This window comes from Sinocyclocheilus grahami, unplaced genomic scaffold (genome assembly GCF_001515645.1).
Source record: "Sinocyclocheilus grahami isolate Dianchi unplaced genomic scaffold, SAMN03320097.WGS_v1.1 scaffold279.1, whole genome shotgun sequence".
Taxonomy (NCBI): Eukaryota; Metazoa; Chordata; class Actinopteri; order Cypriniformes; family Cyprinidae; genus Sinocyclocheilus; species Sinocyclocheilus grahami.
This window is the reverse complement of record NW_015505458.1, coordinates 82,984-106,329: the sequence shown is the minus strand read 5'-3', so window position 1 is coordinate 106,329 and position 23,346 is coordinate 82,984. Positions and strand designations below refer to the sequence as shown.

The 23,346-nt window shown below is 37.9% G+C and overlaps 2 protein-coding genes across 2 annotated transcripts in view; one reads left to right on the top strand and one right to left on the bottom strand.

Moving 5' to 3' along the window:
* Positions 1 to 961, bottom strand: part of LOC107600137 (enoyl-CoA delta isomerase 2, mitochondrial-like) — a 9,546-nt gene extending 8,585 nt beyond the window's left edge. Inside the window, exons 1-2 of the mRNA XM_016291938.1 lie at positions 813 to 961; positions 351 to 477 (exon numbers count right to left, since the gene is read on the bottom strand). Of these exons, the coding sequence (XP_016147424.1) occupies positions 351 to 477; positions 813 to 865 (180 nt within the window). The 5' untranslated portion in view covers positions 866 to 961. The remainder of the gene's footprint in view (positions 1 to 350; positions 478 to 812) is intronic.
* Positions 962 to 6,579: 5,618 nt separating this feature from the next.
* LOC107600136 (coagulation factor XIII A chain-like) lies at positions 6,580 to 22,608 on the top strand. The gene is made up of 15 exons (XM_016291937.1): positions 6,580 to 6,617; positions 11,067 to 11,227; positions 12,633 to 12,818; positions 15,109 to 15,360; positions 15,474 to 15,592; positions 15,694 to 15,801; positions 17,235 to 17,412; positions 17,520 to 17,658; positions 17,740 to 17,843; positions 19,701 to 19,789; positions 19,911 to 20,064; positions 20,146 to 20,424; positions 20,511 to 20,671; positions 20,761 to 20,897; positions 22,140 to 22,608. Exons 2-15 carry the CDS (start codon positions 11,095 to 11,097, stop codon positions 22,276 to 22,278), a joined length of 2,178 nt encoding a protein of 725 aa, XP_016147423.1. The 5' UTR covers positions 6,580 to 6,617; positions 11,067 to 11,094; the 3' UTR covers positions 22,279 to 22,608.
* The last annotated feature ends 738 nt before the right edge of the window (positions 22,609 to 23,346 follow it).

Here is a 23,346-nt window from a genome sequence, read left to right as displayed (position 1 = left end):
TCTGTGTGTGTGTGTGTGTGTGTATGTGTGTGTGTGTGTGTCTGTGTGTGTGTGTCTATGTGTATGTGTATGTGTATGTGTCTGTGTCTGTGTCTGTGTGTGATTGAGTTATTTATAAAATACTAAAAGTCTTTATTCCTTTAAATATCTTACTGAACAATAGTATAAGGAAACACAAGCAGTGTGAGAAATGAAAAACAATCATGAAATTGAATCCAAAAACATACCTCAACATGCAGTACAAATGAATAAAAAAAAACACTTTTATTTTTCACTTCTGTAGCCTTTTTTGTCCCAAGAGTGAGTGCGTTTTATTAGTCCGGAGCAATCAGTTATTGATCATTTCTCACCTGTTTAAAGAGCGCATAGATCGTGAGTTTGACTTCATTCCCTGGATCCTTCTTCAGAGCTCCAAGTTTCTCTTTGGCCGCGTTGAACTCTTCTACTGATGCTCCCATGAGTGCAGCTTTACTGTCTCTGAACATAAATCATCAATATATTACAATGGCAGCACTACAGTTCAGTGTCCCATGATGTGCTTTTATGTGAAATGATGAATGGGAGCGTGTGTGTGCGCGCGCTCTAAAGCTTGTGTGTGAGAGGTGAAGATCTGACACTATGAAGGAGGGTAAAGGTCAGTGCAAGCTCAAGGCAAACACAAGGTTCAGGAGCATGTCTATTGCAAAGCACAACATGTCTACAGAGCAATAATAGAAATACTGCAGATTGTAATGAAGTGCATCTCGTGTCTGAAACTGCTCAAAATAAGCGCTCAGTTCCAAACAGCACATCTCTAATAAGATCTCACTTACCGGACGAATCGATCAAATCCCCACGGTGAGAGAAGTCTGATAACAGCAGCCATAACAGTGACTCACACTGATCAAAGTCTATGTTTACAATAACCAGCCGATTCCGAAGCTGTGCGCTGCTGTCAATCATCTGTCAGTGCATCTAACTCCGCCCACTGAACCATCTATGCACTAAACTATCTTATTCTCATGTTGAAATGTATCGTTACAAAACAATTACTGCCGCCTCTTGGTTGGAGGAATGGGATTTGCCTTTTACATACAGATATTATTCTAACTTAAGAGGATATTGAGCTAGGGTGTTTGAAACAAATTGGTAGAGAAAACAAGCATTTCACTCAAACCTTGGAAGAATTTAAATCAACATTCGAGATCTAAATTATCGACAGTTTAACAACGATCAATGGCAATTTTCTGGCTACAGAAGGACCTGTTAACTCAGAAGCATTGCGTTTTTAAGTCGGCTTGTAAATATACTTCCATGCCAATTAAACTAGCTTTTGAACAGCTGAAAATCAAACAGAAATTGTAGGCCATAACAGAAACTAGAAGCTAAAGGGTTGATCAAAAATGTATTTCGATAGAAATTTCAACATTCAAGAGACAGCTATCAAAAATACTTTAAAAACTTTTTAAATGTTGAAGGTGTAATTTTATTGAGGGCCAAATTACTCAATTAAATCAATGAATATTGAAATATTTACATAAAGTATTAGGGATGGCCCAAAATCATTAAATTCAATAATTAAATTTGATACAATCATTAAATACACAATAAATTAATGAAATGCATCATTAAAGCTGGTGTATTCTGAATGGTGAATTCATAGTGGTGCATTCATGCCTGCAAGGCAGGGACGTCCAAGTTATAAAATCTAGTGAAGGTAGATGCGACAACCAGCCGGCAGCCGCACAAATATCAGCAATAGAAATCCCGCTGGATCTCGTCCAGTAGGAGGCCATTCCTCTGGTGAAGTGGGCCCTCACACCTATAGTACACCGCAAGCCCACTGAGGCATAAGTCAGTCTACTATCTAGCGAGATGCGTAACGGCTGCCCTTTAGAGCGACCTCCGAAGCATACTTCTGTCAGGACCACTATCGTCAAAGATGATTGACAATTAGCATACAGTTTGGATTGGCGGTATGGTTCTGTTCTGGGCAAGAACTCCCTGCGCCTCCATGCAGCCTAGCATGGATGAGAGCAGGGAGAGCAGCGATAACCCCCCCAGGGTAAATAGAACCGAACCAACATAAATGTATTGCAGATATTGTTAAAGTTCAATAATGTTATGTACACATTTTAGAATTAGTCTGATTCAAGGAGAATCAAAAGGCTGAATCCCGACTGACAGAGGAGGAGCTGGGGATGGAGGAGGGTAATTAGCTATTGAGCAGTGCGAAAACTGCTGATAATACTGAGGGACCTTATATATGAATGCTTAGATAGGTGTCGTAGTCCCATAGGTAGATGGGGATCAGCTGAAGGTCAGCTGATACGAGCTTGACTAACGTGACCTGCCAGAACTAACGCGACGCTTGATAAAGAGCTGCTCTGAGTGCCTAAAGGGGCCAGAGCACTCAACATACATTCTAAGAGCCCAAACCGGGCAGAGTGGATTAGGACCCTGCTCAGAGTGGAGAGCACTTCTGGCACATAGCCGTGTCGGTTTGAAGACGACTCTACAGTCGTTAGGCCCAAACTCAAGACAGGAAGCACTGACAGTGCTTGCAGGTCACCCACTCACTTGACGGATGCTAAAGCCAGAAGGAGGATGGTGTTATGCGACAGGGGCCGCAAGCGTCTCAAAGGGAGGACCGTGCAGTGCCCTGTGGACTGTAGATAAGTCCCAAGTCGGCACAGTATGAGGGCGAGGCGGATTCAATCTCTGAGCTCCCCTCAGAAAACGAATGACTAAGAGGTTTCTGCCGACTGACTGGCCGGCCACAAGAGAATGATTCTCCGCGATGGCTGCCACATATACTTTGAGCATGGAAAGGGTGTGCCCTTTAACCAGCAGCTCTTGTAGAAGAGTCTGATGACCTGAGGAAGCATGGCAACTGGGGGGAAGGCATTCAGGCGAGCGCTGGGCCAGTTGTGGGCCGGGCATCTCGTAGGACAAGTCGCACGATGACATGTCCTGGTTCCGAGCTGCACACCAGTCAGAAAATACCGTTTAAGGGCGTAAAAACGTCTTGTAGATGGTGCTCTGGCCTCTAGAATGGTATTAGTTACACTTGTGGGGAGCTGCAAAGGCTCCCGTTGAGGGGCCAAGCATGAAAGCTCCACAGCTCCACAGCTCTGGCCCGGGATGCCAAATCATGTCCTTCGCTTACGAGAGAAGATCCTTCCTCAGTGGTATCGGAAAAGGGGCTGCCTATAGCAGCTGAATCAACCACATCTGATTCCTCCAGAGTGGGGCCACCAAGAGGAGTGAGCATCTGACTTCCCTGACCCGTCTGATGACCTGAGGAAGCAGGGCAACTGGGGGCAAGGCATACAGGCATACAAGAGCGATTTTTGAAGGGGAAACAAATAATACAGCTAAAATTGTACTTGTTAGAATATGTATACACAGAAGTAGCTATTCGTTTTAAATATTTAATAATATTTTGTATAAAAGGAATTCAGTCTCTGATAGCCTGACAGCTAGTGGATGTGTACAGTGTGTCTTTGTGTATATGTACAGCATGATGCCCGGAAAAGAGTTAAGGTCTTGGAATATTGACAACAGTGCCATCTGCCGGTTCATAGAATGTACATAAAGCTATTTAAAAAAAAAAAGTGTGAGTGACATGTGGCCAGGTATGGTGACCCATACTCAGAATTAGTGCTCTGCATTTACCCATCCAAAGTGCACACACACAGCAGTGAACACACACAAACCGTGAACACACACCCGGAGCAGTGGGCAGCCATTTATGCTGCGGCGCCCGGGGAGCAGTTGGGGGTTCGGTGCCTTGTACAAGGGCACCTCAGTCGTGGTATTGAAGGTGGGAGAGAGCGCTGTACATTCACCCCCCCCACCTACAATTCCTGCCGGTACGAGACTCGAACCCACAACCTTTGGGTTATGAGTCCGACTCTCTAACCATTAGGCCACGACTTCCCCTTTTGAAGCCCGTAAAGGTATAGTTTTGTTATATATATAACTTCCTATTGATAAATTAAACATGACCTTTTGCTTTAACACTCTCCAACCGAACAGAGCCATAAAGTAAAGCACCTCTTAACCCTGTCAGGATGAGTATGGTGATCCTGACATATAAACAATCAGACATGATGAGTCCGGGCAATGGGTTATGGGAAATGCAGTCCAGGATTGAGTGGCAAGGGTATGGGATGGAGTGCCCTCTGGTGGCTATCAAGAGCACTCCATCTGGTGATTGTGACAAACCCATATCTCATATGAGGGAGTGTGTATGTTTTAATGTTACATTTTAATGACCATATATAACTAGCCATAAAAATAGCCATACAGATATATACATTTTTATACTGAAATAATTTATGTTTCTGATGAAAACCTTTTGATCTAAAGACTTGCCTGCTTAAACTGCTTATATTTGTTTTGTATTTGCTTATAACTGTCTTATATTTAAGAAAAGACAACTTTTGTTGTTGTTTGTTTTTGATAATTCCTATACTTGTTTGTGCTGATGCACAATTTTGATGACTTCAGTGATTATAGTAAATGTGGAAAATAGTAATAATAAAAATGAGTGGCCTGGGCCAAAATATATGATGAGTGGGATGTGCATGTAGAATACACATAAATTATGAATCAATACAGTGCTTGGGTTACCACATGCATGCAAGGCACAATGTATAATGTGCAATAATTAATGAGCGAAGCCTAGTTTCGACTCATTCCAAAGTAATAATTATAAGGCCGTCATCACTTACAGTTTTCATAACTTTGGGTGTGTTGCAACTGAGGATATTTACAAACAGCTGACTCCACATTGACTGTACATTGAAGCGTGTGTTTTATGCATCTGATGGCGATGTTTGTAAAATAGACTGATGGAAATATATTTTTTATATTAAAATGATAAATGTCTCTCAAGCAGAGGAATGATGAGACTTCATTGCTCCGTCGTTTGGTTAAAATCAGTATTGCAGGCTTCAGAAAATGTTGATTAGGTGGTTTTAAAGTTTGAATTTGCACATGGCTGATTTCTGCATTGCGACATCATTTTAGAATTTTTTTTTAAATTACTGTTTAAGTTACTGTTATTTACTAACGTTATTTTCTTTAATTCTGCAAGAGTGTTTCATGAAGAGGAAAGTCATTTCTCACAATTATGTTTTTAGGTTGCTTTGGAGCCAGATGTTGTTTTCTTGTGAATTTATACCAAAATGGAAAGACATGGCAACTTAGCTTGCCATTTGGGTCAAACTCAAGTTTCATTTCCCTGTATTTTCTAACACTGCCCTCAGAGACTCTTCCTGATATTCAACAGGATGAAATATATTAATGTAACTAATGAGTCATAATTGCTATACTTTTCTAAGAACAGCATCTCACACACCCTGACTTCTGAAAACTAGTTTATTGCCTCACATGTGATCAGTTCACACAGTAATCCATCAGAATGATTTGAAATATTCAATTGAAATTCTCCCCGATGTAGTTGTCTTTTTCTTTTATAACTTTTTTTATTTGTAGTATTTCAGGTTTGACATATGAATCTGCTCGAGTATTACCAGTTATGACATAACTGAGCCATTTTCTTTTCAATTTAGTCAGATTGCACCCAAAGTAATTTCAACTTCTCCCTTTCACACTCATATCACAGTTCATAAGCTCTGTCTGACAACGTTTAGTATAAGAAAGTTCATATGTTTGATTTGTTGTATTATAGCAACATGGATTCTAGGCTGTTCTTAGCTTATTAGTCAGTCCCATGTGCTATGTTTATATTATCACTACTCAGAGAAGACATCATAAACGTTTGATCTGAGGTATGATATTTCATCAGCATGCATTTTCAACTTCCCTATTGATTTCAATCAGAAAAGAGTATGTATGTTCTTGAAGGCCATTCCTGATAACCTTGAACTATAATTTATTGACTGAAACATAAAACCACTTAAGGATTATGCAAGTTAAAATGGCATTTGGGAACATTTCATAGTTTTATAGTGATATGTTTTATTGGTAAAAAGCACTGTAGTCATCATAATGTGTGTCATCTATGTTAGTGATGGTCTGGAATATGCTGTTGTCATCAAGAATCGGAAGCAAGGTCAGAGATTCGTGTGTCAGACTGACCTGATCTTGGGATCCTCTTGACTTTGGTGGCTTAAGACATCATAAACGTTTGATCTGAGGTATGATATTTCATCAGCATGCATTTTCAACTTCCCTATTGATTTCAATCAGAAAAGAGTATGTATGTTCTTGAAGGCCATTCCTGATAACCTTGAACTATAATTTATTGACTGAAACATAAAACCACTTAAGGATTATGCAAGTTAAAATGGCATTTGGGAACATTTCATAGTTTTATAGTGATATGTTTTATTGGTAAAAAGCACTGTAGTCATCATAATGTGTGTCATCTATGTTAGTGATGGTCTGGAATATGCTGTTGTCATCAAGAATCGGAAGCAAGGTCAGAGATTCGTGTGTCAGACTGACCTGATCTTGGGATCCTCTTGACTTTGACTCTGGTTCCTTGGAGGTGTTTTTCTCCAGTGGAAGAGGAAGTCCTAAGCCTATATTAATCAGCATGGAGCTCCTCATTGGTACATCTGCCTGGAGCTTCTCAGCAGACCATCTACTCTTCTACAGAGACCGTGAGTTCAACACTTTTAATGACTCTTGCTGAATGTAAACGTTTCTGAGCTTTGATTTTGGTCATTAATACTTGGTTTTCAGTTTACTCTAGGTTTTGACTATTTTCTGCATATTTCTCTCACATTACAATGAAATCTTTCGTTGCATTTTCCAGATTTCTGCTTTGTAGCTGTATTTGTATATACTCACATGCAGTGTTGCAAATATGCACTGGTACAAATAAACATAGTAGGATTTTACAGAGACATGACATGTGGAAAATGGGAAAATTTACATATATATATATATATATATATATAAATGTCATAGACTGTAAAAATAAAATATATATATATATATTTTTTAATACGATTAATAAATCGTATTTTTTTTGTTTCCCTTAAATGTCGTGGTATTGAAGGTGGGAGAGAGCGCTGTACATTCACTCCCCCCACCTACAATTCCTGCCGGTACGAGACTCGAACCCACAACCTTTGGGTTATGAGTCCGACTCTCTAACCATTAGGCCACGACTTCCCCTTTTGAAGCCCGTAAAGGTATAGTTTTGTTATATATATAACTTCCTATTGATAAATTAAACATGACCTTTTGCTTTAACACTCTCCAACCGAACAGAGCCATAAAGTAAAGCACCTCTTAACCCTGTCAGGATGAGTATGGTGATCCTGACATATAAACAATCAGACATGATGAGTCCGGGCAATGGGTTATGGGAAATGCAGTCCAGGATTGAGTGGCAAGGGTATGGGATGGAGTGCCCTCTGGTGGCTATCAAGAGCACTCCATCTGGTGATTGTGACAAACCCATATCTCATATGAGGGAGTGTGTATGTTTTAATGTTACATTTTAATGACCATATATAACTAGCCATAAAAATAGCCATACAGATATATACATTTTTATACTGAAATAATTTATGTTTCTGATGAAAACCTTTTGATCTAAAGACTTGCCTGCTTAAACTGCTTATATTTGTTTTGTATTTGCTTATAACTGTCTTATATTTAAGAAAAGACAACTTTTGTTGTTGTTTGTTTTTGATAATTCCTATACTTGTTTGTGCTGATGCACAATTTTGATGACTTCAGTGATTATAGTAAATGTGGAAAATAGTAATAATAAAAATGAGTGGCCTGGGCCAAAATATATGATGAGTGGGATGTGCATGTAGAATACACATAAATTATGAATCAATACAGTGCTTGGGTTACAACAAGCATGCAAGGCACAATGTATAATGTGCAATAATTAATGAGCGAAGCCTAGTTTCGACTCATTCCAAAGTAATAATTATAAGGCCGTCATCACTTACAGTTTTCATAACTTTGGGTGTGTTGCAACTGAGGATATTTACAAACAGCTGACTCCACATTGACTGTACATTGAAGCGTGTGTTTTATGCATCTGATGTCGATGTTTGTAAAATAGACTGATGGAAATATATTTTTTATATTAAAATGATAAATGTCTCTCAAGCAGAGGAATGATGAGACTTCATTGCTCCGTCGTTTGGTTAAAATCAGTATTGCAGGCTTCAGAAAATGTTGATTAGGTGGTTTTAAAGTTTGAATTTGCACATGGCTGATTTCTGCATTGCGACATCATTTTAGAATTTTTTTTTAAATTACTGTTTAAGTTACTGTTATTTACTAACGTTATTTTCTTTAATTCTGCAAGAGTGTTTCATGAAGAGGAAAGTCATTTCTCACAATTATGTTATTAGGTTGCTTTGGAGCCAGATGTTGTTTTCTTGTGAATTTATACCAAAATGGAAAGACATGGCAACTTAGCTTGCCATTTGGGTCAAACTCAAGTTTCATTTCCCTGTATTTTCTAACACTGCCCTCAGAGACTCTTCCTGATATTCAACAGGATGAAATATATTAATGTAACTAATGAGTCATAATTGCTATACTTTTCTAAGAACAGCATCTCACACACCCTGACTTCTGAAAACTAGTTTATTGCCTCACATGTGATCAGTTCACACAGTAATCCATCAGAATGATTTGAAATATTCAATTGAAATTCTCCCCGATGTAGTTGTCTTTTTCTTTTATAACTTTTTTTATTTGTAGTATTTCAGGTTTGACATATGAATCTGCTCGAGTATTACCAGTTATGACATAACTGAGCCATTTTCTTTTCAATTTAGTCAGATTGCACCCAAAGTAATTTCAACTTCTCCCTTTCACACTCATATCACAGTTCATAAGCTCTGTCTGACAACGTTTAGTATAAGAAAGTTCATATGTTTGATTTGTTGTATTATAGCAACATGGATTCTAGGCTGTTCTTAGCTTATTAGTCAGTCCCATGTGCTATGTTTATATTATCACTACTCAGAGAAGACATCATAAACGTTTGATCTGAGGTATGATATTTCATCAGCATGCATTTTCAACTTCCCTATTGATTTCAATCAGAAAAGAGTATGTATGTTCTTGAAGGCCATTCCTGATAACCTTGAACTATAATTTATTGACTGAAACATAAAACCACTTAAGGATTATGCAAGTTAAAATGGCATTTGGGAACATTTCATAGTTTTATAGTGATATGTTTTATTGGTAAAAAGCACTGTAGTCATCATAATGTGTGTCATCTATGTTAGTGATGGTCTGGAATATGCTGTTGTCATCAAGAATCGGAAGCAAGGTCAGAGATTTGTGTGTCAGACTGACCTGATCTTGGGATCCTCTTGACTTTGGCGGCTCTGGTTCCTTGGAGGTGTTTTTCTCCAGTGGAAGATGAGCCTATGAGCCTATATTAATCAGCATGGAGCTCCTCATTGGTACATCTGCCTGGAGCTTCTCAGCAGACCATCTACAGAGACCGTGAGACCGTGAGTTCAACACTTTTAATGACTCTTGCTGAATGTAAACGTTTCTGAGCTTTGATTTTGGTCATTAATACTTGGCTTTCAGTTTACTCTAGGTTTTGACTATTTTCTGCATATTTCTCTCACATTACAATGAAATCTTTCGTTGCATTTTCCAGATTTCTGCTTTGTAGCTGTATTTGTATATACTCACATGCAGTGTTGCAAATATGCACTGGTACAAATAAACATAGTAGGATTTTACAGAGACATGACATGTGGAAAATGGGAAAATTTACATATATATATATATATATATATATAAATGTCATAGACTGTAAAAATAAAATATATATATATATATTTTTTAATACGATTAATAAATCGTATTTTTTTTGTTTCCCTTAAATGTCATGTGTGGGTCTCTGTAGTATTTTATATAGGACTTGGATGTTAAAATAGATATTTTGTAAAGGTTTTTTTTTGTTTGTTTTTTATCAGTGTTTTACTTCACAACTACAGAGCGTATTTTATATAGGACTTGGATGTTAAAATAGATATTTTGTAAAGGTTTTTTTTTTGTTTGTTTTTTTGTTTGTTTTTTATCAGTGTTTTACTTCACAACTACAGAGGTTCTTTTCTTTTCAGAGATTGTTTTTTTTCTCTCATGACTTGAGATTATTAAGCTAAATAAATGCTATTAAGTAAAATTGTTACTACATGAAACAAACAGGGAAAAAACAGTTTGGGTAATTTTTTTTTTTTCTAAGAAATGAATTGTATTTAGCAAGGGTGCATTATATTAATCAAAAGTGACAGTAAAGACATTTATAATGTTACAGAAGATTTCTATTTCAAATAAATATTTCTATTCATCCTGGGGGAAAACGTCATCATTTATAAATAAAATATTTAATATTAAAAATATATATTTAATAAAAATTTAAAGCAGCATGTATTTTTCCAACATTGATAATAATCAGAAATGTTTCTTGAGCAGCTAATCAGCATATTAGAATGATTTCTGAAGAACATGTGATACTGAAAACTGGGGTAATGATGCTGAAAATTCATCTTTGATCACAGGAATAAATTACATTTTAAAATATATTTACATAGTAAACAGTTATTTTAAATTGTAACATTATTTCAAAATATTATTGTTTTTACTGTAATTTTTTGATCAAACAAATGCAGCCTTGATGAGCCAAAGACACTTCTTCTGAAAACATAAAAAAATCTTACAGACTCCAAACTTCTGAACAATGCTCTGAGTAACTGTGTCAGTGATGGGTCTGTGACAAGAAGGCTCTTGCTTCTGCTGCTGCTGCTGCATTGCTCAGTAGAGAATGATATTTCATCAGTGCTTCATGATTCTCACAGTTTCACTGAGAGAATGCCTTTCCTAAAACAGTCTAACACCATATTGCATCATATCTTCCCACGGGGGCAGACAGAAAGAAATAGATAAAGTCTTGTTCATTCAACACACATGTACATGCATGCACACACCTACTACCTGTCCTGTCCTCTGCAGCTGCAATGAATCTTCAGATGCATATGTCAGACATATACCAAATCTAAAGTCTCTGTATTTTAAAGTCTAACATACGATCTGTCCTCCAGGCAAACGTCAAGACATCTTGTGTACATCATGTTGCATCGAATCTCTTCCACTGAGGCCTGGGGACCCCTGCGTGGCCGTTTGACCTTTGCCAGCTCAAACTCAGATGAGTCTAATACACCCGAGTATGAGGCTTTTGTAGGCGCCACACCAAGAGCACCCTGTAAAGTTTTATTCATTCATACTCAACTGAAATGTGTGCAGATGAACCAAGTGTTTGAAAATTAACACATTTAGAAATGAAAGTGTAATTTTTCCTTAAAGGGATAGTTCGCCTTCAGTTGCTGGTCCCCATTGACTTGCATAGTGGTTTTTTTTCCCCCCATAATATGGAAGTCAATGAGAACAGCAACTGAAGATGAACTATCCCTTTAAATCACCCCACAGTTTTGACACCACACCCATAAAATGGCAAACCCAGCTAAGATGGCAATATTTGCGCTGTTCTAAAATCTAGTGAGCTGCCTATACAGACAGCATCCTATGCATCATATTCCTGTTTCTGATCCAAGATGCTGGACTGAGTGGAATGAAATTTCTATTATGAATAGGGTGGCCATCCGTCTGGTTTTAGGTCGGACAGATAAGTTTTTAAATACCTAGTCCATCTACCGGTGCAGCTCATTTGTTCTCCTTTTAAGATCATCACTCTTTTATACTTTATCCAATGGTATATTATTAATAAATGAATAGATTAAAACAGAGGCTTTAAGTTTAAGTTAATATAAATGGATGTATTTTAGACACACTTGTCAATATCGACTGGTTGTTTTCTGATTTAGTTTAATATTTTCATTTTTTCCAACATTTTTATATTTCTATATTCAGTATATTTTGTTTTTAAAAACATTAATCTTATAATAGTATATGTGCAGTTGTAAACTGTGTATGTTTATATAAATCTAATGCCAGTTCAGATGCAGCTTTTGAGCCACCTCTACAGTGCAAAGATGGATTTTCATTTTGATTTTGATTTGATTGGTAAAAGCCCTATAATGTCTTATTATTATAATTGCATTTATTGAATAGATTTACAAACTTTAATGAAAGCAGACACATACATTTAAAAGAGTTAGAAAAGTTGCCTTTATAAAGGTTAAAAAAATGCCCCTGGAAATCAGAAAAGTTCTGGAAAAGTTAGGTTTAGGGTCCGTTTTTATCCTGGATTCACTGTATCCTGCAAAGTCTCCTCCTTTTTGGTGTTATATATGGCCACCCTAATTATAAATATACATTTATTTCATCCAATTCTGTACATTTTTCAAATAAAAATAGTTCAGTCTTACTAAAAATTGACTATTTTACCTGATATTTGCATTGCATTGTATATAGTCCTATTAGCAGTTTGTCATTGCTCAAGTCTTTACACAAACTATTATACGATTATACTATTATAAATGCTCATCCATTATCCTTAGCATGATTAGACGATAAGATTAGACCTTGAAATACTACTAAATGTGTTCATATATATTTGTAATTGTTCTGAAACTGTTAGCCCTGACTCAGCTGCAGTAATAATGTTTATATTCTAAAAAAGATCATCCAAGTTTTTTTTATTTTTTCAGCAAAACCAGCTCTCTCAGTACTGAGTGTTGATATGCGTGTGACAGACAACAAGAAAGCGCACAACACCAGCAGTTACAAGAACACCAACCTCATTGTGCGCAGGAATAAAGAATTCATCATCATCATCAGGTTTGACCGACCCTTCAATAACCAGCAGGACAATGTGCATTTGGAGTTCATGATTGGTGAGCAGATCTTTCAAACCATCCAATTTACATTTACATTTAATCGTTTAGCAGACGTTTTTATCCGAAGCGACTTGCAGATGATGACAATAAAAGCAATCAAACCAACAATATGTAAGTGCTGTGACAAGTCCCAGATAGTCTAATGCAGTACACATAGCTTTTTTTTTTTATAATACATAAAAAGAGTAAAAAGTAAATAGAAAAGAAATAGAATTTTTCTAGATTGAGTTGGGCAGGTCATTCCACCAGCAGGGAACAGTTAAGGTAAAAGTCTGTGAAATAGATTTTGTGCCTCTTTGGGATGGCACTATGATGCGCCGTTCACTTGCAGAACGCAAGCTTCTGGAGGGCACATATGTCTGATAATAGTGAATTTATGTAAAGGGGAAAAAACATTTTTTTCCAACCCAATTTCAAATGTATGAATTTAACAAAGAATTAATTAATTAATTTCAAAAGCAAGCTTAACCTTAACTGTCAGTAGGACATTATGAGATCTTTCCAAAACATACACATTAGTCACCAATTTGCCAAAATGTAAAATAATTATGAATTGACATTGACATTACAACACCGATCGCTTCCATCAACACCAAAGAAAATTTCACGGCTGTTTTTAGGTCTACATCAGCCTATCTGACCGGCATTACAATCATATGGCAGTGACTTACAGGACAGTTTCATGCAATAAACTATAAATCTTTTGTTTTTGTACATTTTTAGAGTTAAAATAACTTCCATGAATTATGGATCAAGGTTGATTGATTTGAATGTATTTTATTTTTTCAATTTTGACATTTGAATCAGTGTTGATATTTTGAAGTTGTTTCAACGTCTTATTTTACAACAAAAAATTTGTAAGTATTTTGTTAACCTTTTCGCAACAATTTAGCATTTAACAATTAAGTTTCTTTCCCATGTTGAATCTAGTAAGCTGCTTACCCAGATAGCATCTTAGGCATCATATCGCAATCTTGTTTCACCGTCTTTTACAAATAAACATGTCTACACTGATTTATAAGTATTTTGTAATCTTTCTTATACATCCAAAATCCAGAAAGCCTAAAGCACTGGAGAAACACCAGTATGGTACTATATAATACTATAATAATCAGTATGCGTATCCTCAGCCTCATGTTGCTCCAAACCTGTATATACATAACATTTTGCAGAATGTTGGAAACCAAACTGTTCTGGTGTCCATTGACTTTCATTGAATGGACAAAAAAACACTGAAACTTTTCTTAAAATATATTTGAAAAGAAGTAAGTACGTCATACAGGTTACTACTCTACGACTGTAAATTATGACATTTTATTATGACATCCTATTCTTTTAACTCTTTCCCAGTTTTTTTTTTTTTTTTTTACATTGCCAGTCACCGTCCACTTGAATGTGACAAGTATTATGTTGAAAAGGAACATTTTGAACAAAATTACGTTTTTGTCAAAGACTACATCTGGATTTGATTCAGATCGCTTCCATCAACACGCTTAGCTTCACAGTCCTAAACCAATGCAACATTTCATTCGGTAATATTAGGCAGTTTTGATGTATATGCTTTTTAATGCTTGATGATTGCATTATTTGACCTATGCATCTGCTTACACATGTAATCGCTTGTTTCTGCTTCCTCTTCACCAGGTTTTGATCGAGACATTCAGTAGTCTATCAGAAGATGCTTAATAGTGACCCTACCTTATAATGGTGAAAACACAGAAAGCTGGAAAATTCCATTATTGGCGAGGAAAGAGTTAAAAAAAGAGAGTGTGGTGACCCATAATGTTGTGTCTAGTTAGTACTGAACCTGACAAAAGCTGTCGAGAATTATGACAACAAGCTATGTATAGGCCTGAATGAACAGATGTAGCCATACAGAAATGATTTTTTTTAATGGTCAACAAAGCCATTAATGGACTGGAAATAACTCTCAGACAAACAATGAAACTGAGAAAATATCTGCCCATCTTCATTAGGGGCTTGCACAAATACATCAACCAGAGCGTAGTGCCATTTTTTTAAAATAAAAATTGGCCTTACGACTGTAAAAAATATGAATTGATTTCCAGGGGGCAAAAATCGGCCCTTAATGGAAAAGTTAATTTCTGAACCCGTTTTGGATCCCACTGACTTTCATTGTATGAGCAAATCCCATTCTTCAGCTGCTTCAGACATGCTCAAAAATATCATACTTAGAAGTCATTGAGTTTGGAATGAGAAAATGATGACAGAATGTTCATTTACGGGTGAGCTGTCCGTTAATACTAGCATACATCTGTCCTCACAGGCAATTCACCTGATGAAAACAAGGGCACCTGCATCACCGTGTCCTTTGGAAAAGAGAAACGTGACGGACGCTGGAATGGTCGCGTGATTGGCGTGCAAGGAAATGAAGTGACAGTGGGCATAACACCTGACGCCAGCTGCATCATTGGCCGATTCCGCACCTTTGTAGCAATAGTGACTGATTTGGGAAAACAGCGCACTCAGAGGAACCCAGACATTGATTTCTATGTGCTGTTCAATCCTTGGGACCCTGGTGAGTACAAATGTAACACTTGTATAGCGTACCGACTTCACCTATATAGATGGCAACAAACTTTAATATTTTCAATGATGATAATGCATGTATCTCATATTGTTGCCACACAGAGGATCTGGTGTATATGCCCAGAGATACCGACAGACAGGAGTATGTGATGAATGATGTGGGGATCATCTTCAATGGAGAAATCAACAACATATCCTCCCGTGCCTGGAACTTTGGGCAGGTTGGCAGTTTTCTGGAGTTCAATCTTCACAAAGAAAACAAATGTTCTTCCTCTTATGGTACCTGATACCTTCATTTAACATTTTATATGGTTTCCTGTAGTTTGAAAAGGGGGTTCTGGATGCCTGTCTTTTGGTTCTGGATGCTGGGAAAGTACCGCTACTGTACCGTGGAAATGCCATAGAAGTAGTTCGGCAGGGATCAGCCCTGGTATGATTTAATATGTTGTTGTATGAATATCATTAGCATTCTTTTTTTATCAACACTTGAACGTGGGCAAGTTTCATAAAAAAAAGCAACATTTTGAACAAAATTACATTTTTGTCAAAGACTACCTCCAGATCGGATTCAGATCGTTGATCAAATACTTTGATCGTAGATCGCTTCCAGAGGTGTAAATACCATACCTGAAAACCATACTTGAGTAAAAGTACAGATACCTTACATTGACACCGACTCAATTACAAGTCAACATTTCCAGTAAAAGTCTTAGAGTATCTGACTTTAACAGTACTTAAGTGTTTTACTTATACTGAATGTAGGCTCAACAGATGCACTGGTCCTCAACACCTAGGCTGCATTCCACTCCACTTTTACACACGCACTCGCGAACTTCCCTAAGCACTTCCCCTCGGGGGAATCCCCGCTGCCATTTTGAAGTGTGTTCCACTTCGTGAAGTGGACGAGGGAAGTTTATATGGACAGACCCTCCACCCCTCGATTTTGACCGAGGGAGCAAGTCTGCTTTATATGCACACTTCAGGCCGCTCCATAGACCACAATGCAACACGATAGTGACGTCATCGCATATCGCGTTTTATTTATCCCCACCCTAAACATACCTATATAGAATGCTGCACCAAACTAATTTGTAAGGGGAAAAATGCAAACAATAAACCAACTCTATAGCTGATTCCAAGGGTTCCGCCAGTAGTGGGCACTCGTGCAACGTAATCAATGACGTACATCCGAGTAAATGAGATGGAGGGAATTTTGCGAGTGAAGGGCATAAAAAAACGGACTGGAACGCAGCCCTAGAGACATGCCAGTGAAAAACAATAAGCAGCTGATCTCATATTTGAAACACCTGTGAATCAATTACCTGCTAATGCACTCACATTCGCATAAAGTAGACTTATTTACAAGCTGGGCGAGTAAGGGCAAAACGCACACGATATAGTACCTTCAATGTCCTGTACACGGCAATACCAGAAGTAAACTGCTGCAGAAAAAGTTAGGTGCCATGTAAAACTAAACGAGTATTTGGATTACTCATAAATGTATTGGTAAATGTTGCTAATATCTTTGATACCCAGTACTACTACAAAGTAGCCAAAAAGATACTTAAGTACAGTAACTAATTCGATTTACTCTAATACTTTACAACACTGATCGCTTCCTTCAACAACAAAGCTTGCACAGTCTTAAGGGGCAACATTTCATTCGGTAACATAGGCACTTTTGATTTATATGCTGTTGATGATCACGTTATTTTATATATGCACCTGCTTACATATGTTATCACTTGTTTCTGCTTCTTTTACTTCATTGTGTTTTGATGCAGACATTCAGTACTCTACTATACAGTATATATATATATATATATATATATATATATAGGCTTTTTGGTGGTATATTCTCAGATTAACTCCCAGGATGATGATGGTGTCCTGGTTGGCAGCTGGAGTGGTGATTACTCCACTGGCACAGCACCCACTGCCTGGACAGGAAGTCCCGAAATCCTGCTCAAATATGCCAAAGATGGTGGCTTGCCTGTGTGCTTTGCACAGTGCTGGGTGTTTGCTGGTGTGCTGAACACTTGTGAGTATGGCGACGCCACATACTTTATTGGTTCTGAAATTCAGGTTATTTAGACTCTTGCTAAAAAGACTGTGGCATAACAATGGCTCTATGATGATCTCACCCAGTTATGCGCTGTCTCGGGATCCCCGCACGAGTCATCTCCAATTACTGCTCTGCTCACGACAACACGGGCAACTTGAAGACTGACATTATACTGGATGAAGATGGGAGAGTGAACAGAAGCCGAACGAGAGATTCAGTCTGGTGAGACACACAAAGCATACACCGTCTGATAGGTAATGATGGTTACATGTTGTTTAGTGACAATGACACTGTATTTCAAAGGAACTACCACAGCTGGAATGAGGTGTTCATGAAGAGGCCTGATCTGCCTGAAAGGTTCTCTGGCTGGCAGGTGATCGACTGCACCCCTCAGGAGACCAGTGACGGTATGATCCTCCTGATCTTCTATATATACCCTGGCCTTTCTCTAAAGTTTACTTGATAAGGTTAGGAGACACTATCAATGAATTATGGAAACCACTGAATTAAGAATTAAAAAAGGTAATTGTGACTCTTTAGCTCGAAATTATGATTGTCTTCTCAGAATTGCGAGATATGAACTTGCAATTGCGAGTTACAGTAAGAATTGCAGTATATAAAGTCACAATTCTTACTTATTTTTTTTGCAATTGCAAGTTTATATCTCGCAATTCTGACTTTTTTGTCAGAGCTGTGAGATATAAACTTGCAATTGTGAGTTATAAAGTCTGAGGAAAGTTTTATATCTAAAAGAGTTTATATCTCGCAATTGCGTGTTATAAATTCAGAATTGTGAGGAAAGTCAGAACTGGGAGATGTAAACTCACATCTGCGAGAAAAAAGTCAGAACTGTGAGATAAAAGGTCACAATTTCCTTTTGTATGTTTTAATTCAGTGGCAGAAATGGTCTGCCATAATGAATAGAGTAGAAAACTGGAGTCCCATTACTTCTTACATTAGGCAATTACGACAATTTCTAATGCTGAGTGTATCCGTCAAGATCGACCATTCAACCCTGTTAAGAAACTTATTGTAAGCAAAATAACTGAATAAATACTGTTCAGTTTTATGTGGGCTAATTCTTCAACCTGTCATATTTGGTCATATTTGTATGTTTTATTTGATTTATTTTTTGAAAATTGAGTATTCATTTTGGATTTATAATTTTATTTATTTTTATGCTAGAAAATAATCACGCAAATCATGGTTTTAAAATGAATTTACGTATGTCGCAAAAACAGGGATGAGAAAAATGTGACCAAACAGCAAATATTTATATTTGGCCAAACAATATTTTTCAGACTTAAGATCCTCCTTCAACTGATAATTGAAAAATTAACTAAAATGTGGCTTTCAAGCCCTATTTTCTACCCTGTTCGTGGAAAGTACCAAGAGCTTGAAATAGTATAGACTTTTAAAGGCCTACATTTAGATCCTCCATCTGCTTGGTGATTTGAGCAGGGTTGCCAGGTTTTCCCAACAAAACCCGCCCAATTGCTACTCAAATCTAGCCCAAAACTAGCCCAATCGTGTTTCGAGGGGCGTCCCGCGATAAATGCGTTCCGGGGGATAAAATACTCATTTTTGGAGGGGTTCCCCTAAATATCATGTTATTGGGGTCGCTTCAACCCGTGGACAAGAAAAAAACCCCTGTGGCAACAATGTTAAAGTAGCCCAATTTTCCCGTGGACTTGGCAACACTGGATTTGAGGGATGTCTGAGATTTGGGATTTTGGCATCTCTGTTCCATTGCCATCTGCTCTGACCTTATGCATTTGAAACACAGTGTAACTTATAAATGTGGATCTTTTTTAATGTTGTATGTTGACCCTTATAAAAATCCAGCGTAGCGTTAGTTCTGGCAGGTCACGTTAGTCAAGCTCGCATCAGCTGACTCTCAGCTGATCCCCATCAACCTATGGGAATACGACACCTATCTAAGCATTCATATATAAGGTCCCTCAGTATTATCAGCAGTTTTCGCATTGCTCAATAGCTAATTACCCTCCTCCATCCCCAGCTCCTCCTCTGTCAGTCAGGATTCAGCCTTCTGATTCTCCTTGTTTACCCTGGGGGGGGGTTATCGCTGCTCTCCCTGCTCTCATCCATGCTAGGCTGCATGGAGGCGCAGGGAGTTCTTGCCCAGAACGGAACCATATCGCCAATCCAAACTGTATGCTAATTGTCAATCATCTTTGACGATAGTGGTCCTGACAGAACTGTACTGTTATGCTAAAAAAAAAAGATTTCCCTCTCTCTTTCAGGTCTTTATCGATGTGGCCCAACGTCTGTCAATGCCATCAGAGATGGAGAGCTCAGCTATCCGTTTGATGCAAAGTTTGTCTTTGCGGAGGTAAGAAACATGTCAATGCTCTTTGATGTTTACTTGCCATCAGTCTTTAGTTTACAAGATCTTAAAATATCTGCTGCAAATTGCATTTAAAACATGGAAAAACTCTTTCTCCTATCTTCAGCTGAACAGTGATGTGATCTACCACCAGTCGGATAAGTACGGAAACACAAAGGTCATCCATGTGGACACCACGTATGTTGGAAAGCTCCTTATCACCAAAAGGATGAACAGTAATGATTATGAGGACATCACTTCTGCTTATAAACATCCAGAAGGTAAGCTTCATTTTGTCCAAAAATTGTCACGCATTCCCTATCCCCTTCCCTGTCATTCTTCAACCTTCTTCCTGACTCCAGGCAGTGACAAGGATAGGCAGGCCATGCAGATGGCAGAGCGTCGTGGTGTCCCTTCCAGGGATTACTTGCCACTCGCTGAATCAGGTGTGACCATCGAGCTCCAGGCTGACACCATCAAAATTGGCGACAACTTCAAGATGACGCTGAACATTAAGAACCAGACCAGCCAAACCTGCACCCTCAGTGCCACCATCACTGGCTGTGTGGTGTATTACACGGGCATCACCAGCTCGATCTTTAAGCTTGACAACAAAGCTGCAACTGTGGATCCCTGGAAAAGTGAATCTGGCTTTACAAGTTTGTTGTAGATTTAGGACACATGCATTTCAGATTGCTTTGCTTCATTTTTGAAAATCATTTCACAGCCTCCAGCATGATGATCGATGTCAAAGCTTTGGAGTACATGCCCTACCTGGTGGAACAGTCCAACCTGCTCTTTGTGGTGTATGGACGCATTGAGGAAACCGCCAAGAGCCTTTCGACAATGAGAGTTGTCACCCTCCGTCCTCCTGAACTCACTATTAAGGTATACATCTTCCATAACCAGTCGTAGAGTAATATGTGGGATATATTTGATATTTTATGATATTAACAGTCATTATAACTCATCTACAGGTGACTGGAACGCCCCGGGTCAGAAAGGATTTCATGGTCACCATGTCGTTCCGAAATCCCTTTAACTTCATCCTGAAAAACATTCAGCTCCGCCTAGAAAGCCCTGGTCTGATAACAACCAAATTGAAAACATACGAGTAAGATGGAATAACCTCTGTCATATTTATTTTTCCATTCCGTATTCACAAAACATCTTAAAGCTAAAAGTAGCTCCTAACTTGCACATTTAGGAGAAACTCTTAAAAAGAATGGGCGTGTCAGTCCTAACTTTAGGACTCTAAGGCCCGGTTTCATAGACGGGGCTTAGCCTAAGCCAGGATTAGGCCATAGTTCAATTAGGACATTTTAAGTAATTTTTATAAACATTCCTTATAAAAAAAGCATTACTGGTGTGCATTATAAGACAAAACAAAGGCACTGACATGTTTTAAGATCAGTCAGTGCAAGTTTCTTTCAGTTGAAACTGCTCAGATTTACATTTTAGTCTAGGACTCGGCTTAAGCCTTGTCTGTGAAACCGGGGGTAAGAGTATTTCACAAAGCATTTTAGTACTAAACCAGCTCCTAAATCTGTGAAAGTTAGGGGGTAGTCAAGAAGAGGACTCCTAAGTCACCACACCAAATCACAAACCATGATAAAATGGCTGTTGCTGGCAATCCGCCACAGAACGTAAACATTTTAGAAACATTTCACGATAATTTCTCTTTAATTTAATCTAATTAATATGTCCTTCTTTTCAAGCTGGGCAAGACGTCGCAGCTGTCCTTGAGTCCAGTTTGGTTTTCTTTTATGTTTTACGTTACGCACAAACCATGATAAAATGGCTGTTGCTGGCAATCCGCCACAGAACGTAAACATTTTAGAAACATTTCACGATAATTTCTCTTTAATTTAATCTAATTAATATGTCCTTCTTTTCAAGCTGGGCAAGACGTCGCAGCTGTCCTTGAGTCCAGTTTGGTTTTCTTTTATGTTTAATCTTACTATTAAATCAGCTATGATTATTCTATTTTGTTAATTAAAAGACCCTGTTGAAAAAAAACCCCCACAAATGATGGTTGGGTACAGTATGTTTTGAAGCATGGCAGATGGTTTAAGTTGGTCATGAGCTGGTTTATGCTGGTACTGAGCTGGTCATGTGCTGGTCCTAATCAACTAGCTTCTGCTCAGGACCAGCTTAAACCAACTCATGATCATCTAAGGGCCTGCTTAAACTAGCTCAAACCGTGCTTAAAATCATACCTAACCAGCATATGCTGGTTTTTTCAAAAGCTCCTGATCAGTTTGCTTTTAGCTATTAATTTTGAAGTGAGGTGCTGACAATGATGTGTATATAGTTTTTTTTATGCATATACAACTCTATCCATTTCCATTTGCAGTCACATTGCGCCTGGTGGTTCACTGCAATATACGGAGACGATCACCCCTCAGTATCCTGGGAAGAAGGTGCTGATAGCGTGCCTGGACTGCGCTACAGTGAGGCAGGTCACCAGTCAGCTGGAAATCTTCGTCCAGTAACGGATAACGGATTGCCATGAAGGAACCAGAGAGAAAAGATGAGCATAGAGGAGAAAGGAGGAATCAGAGGGTTACCATTACCATTTTCTTGAATTGCTTTGCTTTCTTCACAAATGTTATCGAAATACAAGCTAATGTTTTTTTTTCTTTACAAAACACCCAACCCTTCCAACACTGGATTGTTAAAAATATAGAGTTATTTTTGATTGGTACTGTTCAACCACCGTCATGTGGTAAAATTGTTACCGAGGAGTACACGCATTTTAAGCAAAAAACTTTGAATTTGTAAACTCATTTAACTGTACAAAATACACACAATAAAACATTAAATACCTACGTATATGTATATGCATTAAATGTTTCACAAACACACGGTCACCCTCAACCTGGAGGTCTGATACGTTCTGATTAGCAAAGTGTGGATGCGAGAAATCATGAGTGTATCAGGAGATGTTGTAAATTGGGAGTTGGAGGAAGAGTGGGAAAAAACGGGAGAACCCCATAATATCGGGAGTGTTGGCAAGTATGCACTTGACGCAGAATGTTTTTGTGGGTGTGCAAAATTTTCAATGTTCACAGGAAAATAAGACCTACTTAAACCGGAAACAGCAACGTGAGAAGTACATGTAAGTGTACTCATGCACACATAAAAGTCTAAGTGTGCGAGCAACTGAAAGCTATGAAATATAATAAAGGTCTATTAAAATTTAAGAATAAAATGTAAATGATTTTCTAAAATTACACATGAATCACTGTTGTTTTGGTTGGGTACCTTAATTAACATAACTCTATTAATCAGAATATATTGCGTATTTTCTCTGCTGTAATGCCACTGACTGTGTTTCACTAATATAAACCTTCAGCATGAAAGCATTTTTTATGATTTTATTTGTTATTTATACTGCAAATCTTCATTAAGACATCAACACCACCTGAAAAAATTTAAATCATCTGGCTCGTAAGGGATTTGGCTCTCATGTCAAAGTGAAATGCCATTTGCAACCCATTTTACTTCTATAATCTTAGGCATTTCCCAGTGAAATAGAAAGAACTCCTGGCCATGGAGTT

Bases quoted from the DNA above. Each gene is read 5' to 3' on its own strand.
- LOC107600136 (XM_016291937.1), top strand. From the start codon at position 11,095: ATGTTGCATCGAATCTCTTCCACTGAGGCCTGGGGACCCCTGCGTGGC. The intron at 11,228-12,632 runs GTAAAGTTTTAT...TTATTTTTTCAG, and splicing joins CGCCACACCAAGAGCACCCT to CAAAACCAGCTCTCTCAGTA. The intron at 20,898-22,139 runs GTAAGATGGAAT...TTCCATTTGCAG, and splicing joins ACCAAATTGAAAACATACGA to TCACATTGCGCCTGGTGGTT.